Source organism: Malus sylvestris, chromosome 3, assembly GCF_916048215.2.
Source record: "Malus sylvestris chromosome 3, drMalSylv7.2, whole genome shotgun sequence".
NCBI lineage: Eukaryota > Viridiplantae > Streptophyta > Magnoliopsida > Rosales > Rosaceae > Malus > Malus sylvestris.
In genome coordinates this window covers 23487341-23498440 of record NC_062262.1, presented here as the reverse complement: position 1 = coordinate 23498440, position 11100 = coordinate 23487341, and the positions used below count along the sequence as shown (strand labels likewise).

The window sequence follows — 11100 nt, the reverse complement described above, 5'->3', positions numbered from 1 at the left end:
AATTCTATTTTTCAATAAAATGTAAGAGACTTGTTGAATACTTGGATGAACACTCATTATATACTTATTCCCCATATTTTCAATATGTTTTAATACTTTATAATATATATGTTATTTTATTTTACAATTTATGTATACAATTATGTGTCTTTTAAATATAAATGGGCACTTATTTTACAATATATAATAAATTTACTTAAATTTGCCTAGATCTCACCTAACTGTCTAGGAGCTAAGTCCCAGTTCACCATCCTACTAGTGTCTAACGTCTTTTAGAACTTTGATGAGTTGCACCGACTTTGACATAAAATATTGTTAGGCAATTTGGTAACTAGGTTATAGCATACCATGATGATACCCACTGCTGTATCGTATTAAACAGCACCAAAAGATTTAATTTTTCTGGTAATTTTGCGTGCTGGAGTTACTGTGCATTAGGTAATTGGTCAAAATTAAAGTATTGTGGTCGGTAAATTTCGGTCAATTCGTAACTTGGTGACCATTTTCCCTTGGTGTGTAAATACATATTCCTATCCTTTTATATATAATCACGCTCAATAAATCATCCCGGATTCAATTATCAAATTTATCAAAGAGTAACCTAGTAATTATTATAAGAGTGACAATGGTTATCTGCCGTTAACAAGGGTTGATTGAGTTGGTAAAGATCATTCTCTTCATCATACCAAAGTTTAGATTTGAGTCTTGCTGCCGGCAATCTCTCTTGATGGGTGATTTGTAAAAAATCCAGAAAGGTACTAAGATCCCATCTTTAAGTCCTTAAAGAGGCTTGTTGTATGCCCTAACCCAGGATGGGGTAGCCCTCCCCACTCATTCGCTAATTGGAACCTAATGGATCGTACATCGAGTAACGATGAATGTGAAGAAATATCAATGAGATGGATAAGGAATTGAATAGTTTAATTGAGATTGGTCAAGATTAATTAATTAGTTAATTAATCATACGAAAGGTTTGTATTGGCTTTTTAAGTTAGTTTCGGGTTTTGGTCCACAAGGCACATAGAGTTTAAGTTGTATGACAACTAAAATGAAATGAGCAATATAACCTAACTAAAACGGCGAGGGCGGCCATGCTAAAAAATTAATTAGTTAAATGTTTTTTTTTCAATTTGCAGAGTCTCGGATTGTCGGATTTGCAAATCGATTTCTATTGATCTCTACAAATCGATGACAAACTTGCAGACGCATCTTCCTGGCGGAATGCTTAACGGTCTCGAGAAGGATGCAACAGTCAAAGAAGAAAAGCTTAATGGTGGTGGGTTGGAGATCTATTGGAAGATGACTGAGGAAGTCGAAGCCTCAACACAATGATGATGCGAAGCACTGGTCTTAGCAATCCCATCCTTTTTGCCCGGCCTCGCCAAACCTAACTAGCGAAGAGTTTAGTCGGAACAAGTCCGAGTTAGTCCCATTAAACTCAGTCCTGGCTTGCACCAAATACGGATTAATATTCTTAGCCAAGCCAGTCTTGTCCAGTGAGGCTTAGTGAGTGCAAACAAACACGCCCTTAAAGAATTAACACCATGCAACACACCCAATCACTGAGAGATTTTTCAGTGTGACGGGAACACGGGATGATACACCATGTGTCACTATACAAATAGTGGGATATGGGTGTTAAAAAGTTAATAACTTAAAAAAAATAAAAAATTTCACTATTTATATAAAAACACGTGGTGTATCACTCGTGTTCCGATCACAATAAAAAATTTCTCCCCTATCACTAGTACTGTCATGATTATGACCACAATTCTTGAAGCATATGTCATTTGTGTCCTTGCAAACACAGGTTTTGTCATTATAGACACTCATTGTTTCTGAATCTCCTTTATAATGAGAAGGTATTTTCCTTTCTGTTATGTTTAGCATCCTTACAATACTTGTCAATATTGGAGAAAGTGGTAACCACGACATTACCATAGTTCCCGGCAGCTTGGTAATAAACATAAGTACCAAGTCCTAAGATAAAACTCGCAACTAGATTTCATGAACTGTGGTCTCAAAGCAAGCAAGCCACAATTTCTACAACGCATAATAAATAATTTTCATAATTTGATGTTCCAATTCTTTATGGACATTACATAAAGCTAAACTTGTCCCTATACTAAATTGAATAATTAACATTAAGTCATATCATATCTCTCCGGAACTCTTTTATTGAAATGCTATTTAAGATGTAATGATATATTGGCACATCACTCACATTTAGAGTAGTCTGGAACTCTATATTTCTAGCCAATTAATGCCATGATAAATTTTTGAGCTTAACAACATGGTGAATCATGAATGACTTGATCTCGTCTTAGGGTACGTAGACAATCTAATCTAAGGATTAGATGCAGCCATGAGATGAAACAAACGAAGGGACGCTACTTTGAACTAATGATTTGTTTTTGGTACTTCACATAGTGAGACTACTGGCCTTTTTGAGTAGGTGCCTTGCGTATATATGTTACTGAAGTACCGAGTCTAACTTGATTCTTACTTTGGCGTATAATTACGTCTTGACATCGTGTATCGATCCTTAACGTATCTCAGAATCGAGATGTGACACGTATCCTAGGAAGAGGAAAAAGAAAAAAAAAACAACCTACAGTCTAGTCAAACTAGTTCGGATCCGATCGCTATCTCATTTGATCTACCACACGAGATTATTCTAGATTATGATAGTGTTCTTGAAGACTTGATGTGACAACTTCTTAAGTTGATCCATCGCATGACACTTGAGTTAACAATTATTGTACCTGCTAAGTGTTAGAATATATAGCCAAATAGATATGGCAGTTAGGATTGTTGCTAAGTGTTAGATTCAAGTAATCTTCTATATAACTGTATCATTGTAACCATTGAATCAATCAAGAAAATATAAATGCAATTCACACACTTTCTCTCTCTCTCTCTCTCTCTCTCTCTCTCTCTCTCTCTCTCTCAACCTTCTCTGTTTTCTTCTTCTTCTTCCTCTGCGACCTCTCTATTCTCCTTCTGCATATTGCTTAACATGGTATCAGAGCCCGAATAGCTTCGACAGCTTCTTCAATTCTGGTTTTCTATGCTTCCGCTTCATCTCTCATCTCTCTGTGATTTTCTGGGCGTTTCTCTTCCTTCCTCAGTCCTTCACTTCGGTTGGCCGGTTCTTGCACACCAAGTGTTTGGTTTTATTCCTCAGTGAAAATTCTTCACAATGGTTACTGCTTCTCAACTGCAAATCTTGCAGTCTCCGATTACTGGGTTGATTTCTTCTGTCTCATCCTCTGTGTCAGTTAAGTTGGATGATTCCAATTATCTTCAATGGCATTTTCAGATGCAATTGCTACTCGAAGGTTATGGGATCATGAATTTTGTGGATGGTTCGAGTTCCTGTCCTCTTCAATTCTCGTCTACCTCTTCTAGTGATTCTGACATTTCATTTACTGGATCTCATTCAAGAGTTGAGTCTGATGATTACAAAGTATGGAAGATGCATGATAGGGCACTTATGCATCTCATTACTGCAACCCTATCCTCTTCTGCAATTTCTTGTGCTATTGGTAGCACAAGTGCAAGAGATTTATGGGTTAGGCTTCAAGACCAATTCTCTGTCGTCAGTAGGACTGCAATCTTTCAAATGAAATCAAATCTTTATACCATCAAGAAAGGCACTGATTCTATGACTCAGTACCTGCAACGAATCAAGGAAGCAAGAGATTTTCTTGCTGCTGCTGGAGTCACATTTGCAGATGAGGACATTGTTATTCTTGCTCTTAATGGCTTGCCATCTGAGTACAACACCTTTAGATGTGTGATTCGTGGTAGAGAAAATGTTATTTCTCTCAAAGATTTTCGATTCCAATTGCTTGTAGAGGAAGTTTTTGTTCAAAACAATTCCTCAATACCATTCCTCTCTGCTATGGTGGCACAGGATCAAGGACAGGGTTCCAAAGTCTCAATAATTGCCAATTATGGTCATGGATCATCTGCGTCAATTGGCTCTACGCAAAATCTGGGTTTTCAAAGCAATGATCATTCTAGTTTATATGCCAGTTCTGGAGGCAATGGAGGCACTGGACACAATCAATTCTTTTACTCAAAATCAAAGGACACATGCAAGTTTCAGTATAATCAAGGCCAAAGGTATTCTAATCCTAAACATGTTGTACATGATTTCACTTCACAGTTTAACAACGGAGCTTCTTATTCTACAATCACTTGCCAATTGTGTGCTCAACAAGGTCATAGTGCAGCTAATTGTATTTACAGAATAACTGCTTCACCTGAGCCATGTCAAATCTGTAATAGAAGGAACCATAGTGCTGTCACTTGCTTGTACAGAAATATGACTTATTCATCTACACCTCCAATGACTACTATGCATACCAGTTTCACTGGACAAAACCAATCATATGCTATGCCATCTTCTATGCCATCTCAATTGTCTAAGGTTGTGCGATGTGGTAAAGGTCAGTTCCATTACAATAATGGTCCAAGGTTTAATACATATAAGTATTTTCCTCAATTTTCACCTGGAGTTCTTGGCTCACCTCCATCTCTATATCCTAGTTCTCTGCCATCTGAAATTACCACACATCAAATTTGTTCACAGAAAGATCATGTTGATGCTGATTGTCTCTCAGCTTCTAGTAATGTAGTTATGGGATTTGTTGGATATCCAAATGTGGGAAACAGCGTATCTGAGCAGCATAAATCAGACTTATCTGAGAATGAACACTCTGTAGATGATGACGGTGAAGACGAGCTAGAGTTTGATCGTGTCCTCGAAGACCTCAATTCGTTTGACTTAGCTAATGAGCTGGCTACCACGAAGAAACTCACTGTCAGAACACCTCATGCGCCCCATAAACGACACAAACATCATGAAACTCCTTTACAGAGCCATTTTAATGTTGAAATTCATACTCAAACTGTTGTACATGAGTTCTGCGGATTTTATGTACTTCGGTTATGCAAAGGTGGAAGAATATTTGATATTCAATTAGGCTACCATATGAGAATTTCTGATAAGGGTGGGGGCACCAAGTTTACACTGATTTGGTTACTATGGTATACACGGTACAATGGTAAAATACAAGGATTGTTCAGCCACAAGCTTCAAGAAGGATCCCACTTGATCAGGTCTGGAGATGACACATGGGAAAACTTGGAATATTTTGCTATAGCTATTACAATTGTCGTTATTGCTGTTCCAGGAGGTTTGCTTTTGGCTGTGACATTCAGTCTTGCTTTTGTCATTGAGTATATAGCCAAATAGATACGGCACTAGTCAGGCATTTGGCCGCTTGTGAGACAATGGGATCAGCCACAACTATCAGCAGTGAAGAGATACTCTACTCTCCAATTGCAACAATCTCATGCTTGAACCAACATGAGCTTGCGGGGGGATGTTAGAGTATATAGCCAAATAGATATGGCAGTTAGGATTGTTGCTAAGTGTTAGATTCAAGTAATCTTCTATATAACTGTATCATTGTAACCATTGAATCAATCAAGAAAATATAAATGCAATTCACACACTTTCTCTCTCTCTCTCTCTCTCTCTCTCTCTCAACCTTCTCTGTTTTCTTCTTCTTCTTCCTCTGCGACCTCTCTATTCTCCTTCTGCATATTGCTTAACACTAAGAACTGACGACAACAACCGCCATCTCCGAATCAAGAAGACTTGATGCGACTACTTCTTAAGTTGTTCACACTCAAAGAGGGAGTGTTGTAAATACTATTATCAATTAGAAATGTGATTGTGGAAATAGAATTTGAAGATCAAATCCTTATTGGCTTTGTATTACTTGTAAGGTAAAAAAGTCCATCATGATTAGTATAAACAAAAAGTACAAGGCCAGTGATGAATATACAATTCTCACATACCCGATCACCTCTCTCTCTCACCACCTCTCAAAGTTAGTTTTACAACAATCTGTATATTTTATATTTATATATTTCCAAAAAAGAAAGAAAATACATGATCATACATGTGGGTTGGCTGTTGTTAGTCCTAAATATATATACACATGAAGATCATTTCTGAATGAGTCGCTGCTGTGATGGGTCTTTTTGGGGTACCGTGAGAGCAGTAGAACGCTCTGACTCAGATGACTGGATGAGAATTTGCATGACAATTACAATAAGGACCAAGAATGTTGCTGAAAATGCAATGCCTTCCCATGAGGCTAGGAGGGCAGAGCATTGCACAAATTTGTAAATTCCATAGGCAAGGAGGATCGACCAAAGTATGACAACCTATATAATAGTAACAAGAAAATGTGAGTTAAGTCAGTTGGTCAAGAGAATGTATCCCATTCGGCTCCTTAATTGCAACTGAGTTCGAAGCCTCTTCCTCCATAGATTAAAAGATAGAAAGAGGGAAATGGTAATTTGGTCAGTTAAAAGATCTTACAATTAAGGACTTGGTAGGTCTGCCAATGTTTTGAAGTTGTTGGTCACTGAATGAACCTTTGGCAAAGTACTTCTCCAATAAGGCATCCTGGTAGTTGGAGATTTTAAAAAAGAAGAACATAACATCAAATATATAGTCACGACGAAGGGCATTGTAGCTCAATCATTCACCCCTGGGCTCTAGGTCCTATGTTCGGTTCCGCTCGCACCAAATATTGCTTGTATGAAAAGTTTCACGCACGGGAAGATTCCAGATAAGAAGAGAAAAAGAAAAGAAAGGTTGCATCGATTACTATACCTTGGTAACAAACACATCTTTACACCATTGTCCAATTCCATCAGCCGTTTCTGGCAACTCCTGCATTGAGTGTCTCCTGATTTGTAATTTTAACTGCAACAATCGGAATTCCTTATAGTTAGTAACATTATTTCCTAACCTATTCCCACAACTGTTGGCCTCAGCTCTACATGGAAACAGTACAGTTGATAATATATCAGCCCCATTTCATTTTTCCAGAAGTTATGGCCTAGAATTTTAACAGAAGCATAAGTCCCGTAAACAAGATCATGCATAAGGATGCAACGGCACACCAGGCCAGCACGAAATGCCGCCTTCTACAGAATGTCTGTCCTGTTTCTGCACACTCATGAGTACTTTGTATCTTCCTTTTTTGTTCCCCAGTTCTGGTAGCATCCTTAATGTTTATTGTGGTTATATGCTAAAAATTCATTTCACGTGTTATGCATACGGTTCATACATCCAATTACATGTCATGTTTACAACTCTCACGTACGTCCTAAATGACGTCTGCAGGTAAGAAGGATTACAGAAAGTGTGATGTTCCCTATGAGAGACTAATGATGCAGTTAGGAACAAAATAAGGTTAATATAACTTTATTAGCATATGAAGAAAGAGTTATGTGGTCCTACCACAGAAGATTGCCCTCTGAATATTCTCAACAATGTAGGTGGTGGCTGATTGTTGGGGACGGCCAGTGTACAGTCATAAATTGCTGGAATGAAAGAGCGCATATGGATTACCGATGAAACAAACCCCTGCAAGTACAGAAAAATTTCAGAAAAGAAAAAAATAGTGCAGCTAAAAACGTATAATGTGGCAAGGATGCATTGCTCTTTCTTTTAATTTAAGTAGGTCGCATATTAAGGATCCGGTCAGACTTCACTTCTAAATACAGTATATTTACCTTCGTCCGTGGAAGCAAGACGTTCCTAGGAATAGGCAACCCTCTAGAAGCTGCAAACTCTTGAGCTGCCATTAACTTTGCCTGCGTAAATCGTGTTCCTTCTACAAAGAGAGCCAACCAAAAAGGCATGGGGAAGTCCTCTAGTCTTCGAAAACCTGACTGTAGTGGAGAACCCATGAGTTATACCATGACAAAGAAGAAGACTGTGTCAACATATACATGTAAACAAATTTAAGGATACCTTCAATGTGCTTTCATCTTTTGTCCATCTTCTTTGCAAGAAGACATATTCAGAAAACCACATTGACCAACCGATGACCTGTGTGCATTTGCCATGTTATCAACCCTTACCGAAAGATTTATCACAATACAAATTAGATGATTGAGTAGAAAAAGGGCAATCTGAATGAGTTGGTAACAGTTGGAATGAGGAGAGTGACAAGAATTCAACTAAATAATCGAATAAAAAAATTAAGAAAGTTGATAAATCTTAGTTGGTGAAGCAAATAACTTAAGCTGGCATAATTAGTACTTCAGCAGAGATTCTGGTTTTCTTAATCCTGCTAATTACGGAAAGCGTAACTAAATACATACAACATAAATCCATCACTAACTTCAATAGGAACAGAAAGATACATGTTGAGTGAAAACTCACTGGGAGGAACATTATTTCTTTCTTTATGATGGCTAGTGCGCTACCAAGGCAACCTGAGCGCTGTTAGCAACACATTGATACCGATCAGTGAACTAGAAATAACACAATCGAAAAGATATAGGAGGTTAATAAATTTCTAACTCTGCCAACTTTACTTCAAATCTCATTTTCACTATAAGGGTGCGGTCTGAGGTGTTCTGAATAAAGGAAACACAAAGACACAAGATACAACGTGAGATATTGTTTTCTGAAATTTTTTGTTGAGGTTAACAGTTGAAAAACAACAAAGTGGGGGAGGGAAGGTCGCGGACCCCATGATGGTAACTTGTTTTTCATGAAGTCAGAAAATTATATGCTTTTAAAATACCGTCAACAGTTAATATGCTTGTTTAACATCATACAAATGACTGCTAGAGATATATTTGGAAAGATAAGCACCTGAGCTACAAGCCATCCGACAAGCCAATCAATGTCACTTTTGTGATTGGAAATGACAAGTGCATGTTCTTTACCTGAAAATTCCTCAAACAAGGAAACAGTCAGTCGACTTGAGAGATTTGTAAATGTAAACAAAGTTCAACTTTTCTTTCTTTTGCCATCAAAATCTTAATTCCCTCTCTTCGACTGAAAGAATTCTGGCATACAACCAATTAATAATTGTCACCTCACCCATTAATTGAAAAGTTTTTGAATCTACATACAACTCAACCTGCAGAAGAAGTTCCAACTAGTTAGACCATGATTTAAGATTGCAAGGTCAGCACGGAGAAATGTAGCAACGAGTATGTTTCTTCTGCATATATGCCAATCCAAGGCAACTTGGAGTATGTAAAAAGAAAAACCATTCTAAAAACATGGTTTTCAAAGTAGATTTTGCATCATGGTGTTCGTTAGTTTCCTCCTTCGCTGCTCATTTTGAAGCTTCAATAAATATTTAGCTTTTGCAGAACCACAAAGATTTGGATTTTCATACAATCATTTAATTTGTCTGTTCATACAATCACACTCTTCCAATAACTCAACAACCCCTACATATTGTAAGCAATGAGCATACTAAAAATTTGAGATTATCAATTTGTTCCAAGATGTGTATGTATTGGTTGATCAATCATATAGATCCTACCACGGTGCATTTATCTCGAAAAAGCTACGACTGCTAAAAGATAGGTCTGCGATAATATTGTTGAGCAAATGAGACGTAAAGGCATAAACATGAACAACTTTAAGAAAGAAGCATGCCTTGATTCCTGCCCACCAATCAATGAGCCATATGAGCTCCAACCACAGCAATTCTGCTACTAGTTTGTTGATCTTTCTATACATACTCTTTGATACAGGACGAACAAGGAGGAAGCACACCATCTGCAAGAACATATTGAATAATCAAAGGAAAATACCATTAATTAGTTTAGTGAGGTAAACCCATGTTCGAAGCCACTGGATGAAATGGAACGATCTATAGGACGTAAAAGCATAGAGCATGTAAGTAAACGATATGTTGGTCGGATTTTCATCCAACAACTTAGAACAGGGTGCGCTTCTTTAACAATTATTTAACGCGAGATATTTGAACATTCTTGTATGTGCCTATGTGTGCGTGTGCATGTGGCATGGAAGTGCAGGGCCTTATATGCAGCAAGGATGCCATACGTTGAGCCAAAACATATTGGAAGTAAGCACCTATTGAAGGCATTATTTTCTGATGGTGATAAATAGGTAGAAGGTTTAAGCCTTATGATAGTTACTTCTGTTCAATTAATTCTCATTGAGATATAAATTAGTGTCCTGATAATTCATCTTTGCAATTTTTTCACGTTAAAACACATTCAGCAACTCATAATTTTGTACCATTGTGTTCCAAACTTGTACCATTGTGTTTCATACTTACAATTACGATCAAATTACTCGAAGTAACGGAGACATTATAGAAACCCCACGGCTGTATAATGAATGCAAATTAAAGTTGATTCTTGAGACCCTGGCTTTAATTCATGCTTACTCCGATTCTTAGTTAGCAAACACTCCTTGATATCAATATTTTACGATTATCCGATCTATCAAAATTACGTGATGGGTTGGAACCTCGAATTCCTTTGCATGAAATAGAGTCATTGAATTACCACAAATTCTCATCATTCACATCATGCGTTCTGGCATAAATTAGGTTTCAAAAATCTCAACATTCTCCATAACATGCAATTGGATCATTCAATTTCCATGCAACGATCAAAATGGAGGACAACTTTTGTTTTCCTTAAAAGTGAAGCAAGTTTTATGTAGTTAATGTCATCAGACGGGTCTGCGTATGTACCTGCATGAGATTAACAATGAGGCCAGAGAGAATGAAGAGAACGCCGACAGGTAAGATGGCAACTACAGCTGGGATGGCCATGGAATGTGAGGCGGCGCCGGCAGCGGCGGTTTTGGCTTTGAATTTGGAGACAAAGAGACACAGATTCAACGGGAGACAGAGAGGAGACCTTTTTGGGGTCATAACGAAACAAGAACACGGCGTGAGACGAGAACTGGAAGCCGCTTCAAACGCTCCATGTCGTTACACAATTACAAAGGAACCATTATTATATGAAGCGCATGCATTTTGGCATTTTCTAATCTAGTCACTTTTCTTTTTCCAGCAAAAATAAAATACAAATCTAATCACGTTTCTAAAGGGAGAATGACTTACATGAAACATTCACCACTGCATGATGTCCTGATTCAATAAAACAATACATCTGTCATGTAGGATAAAATTCGTGCTATTTTAAGGGCTGGATAATTAAAAGGAGGAGACATTTAATCAAGAAAAGTGATTGAAAAATTGGGTTAAAAGT

At 37.5% G+C, this 11100-nt stretch overlaps 1 protein-coding gene across 1 annotated transcript; it reads right to left on the bottom strand.

Moving 5' to 3' along the window:
• Positions 1-5764: 5764 nt before the first annotated feature.
• Positions 5765-10872, bottom strand: LOC126614758 (1-acyl-sn-glycerol-3-phosphate acyltransferase 3-like). The gene is made up of 11 exons (XM_050282413.1): positions 10578-10872; positions 9506-9628; positions 8936-8975; positions 8705-8778; positions 8267-8326; positions 7853-7930; positions 7612-7770; positions 7337-7462; positions 6704-6796; positions 6407-6493; positions 5765-6249 (listed from the first exon to the last, which is right to left on the bottom strand). Exons 1-11 carry the CDS (start codon positions 10758-10760, stop codon positions 6028-6030), a joined length of 1245 nt encoding a protein of 414 aa, XP_050138370.1. The 5' UTR covers positions 10761-10872; the 3' UTR covers positions 5765-6027.
• Between the last annotated feature and the right edge of the window lie 228 nt (positions 10873-11100).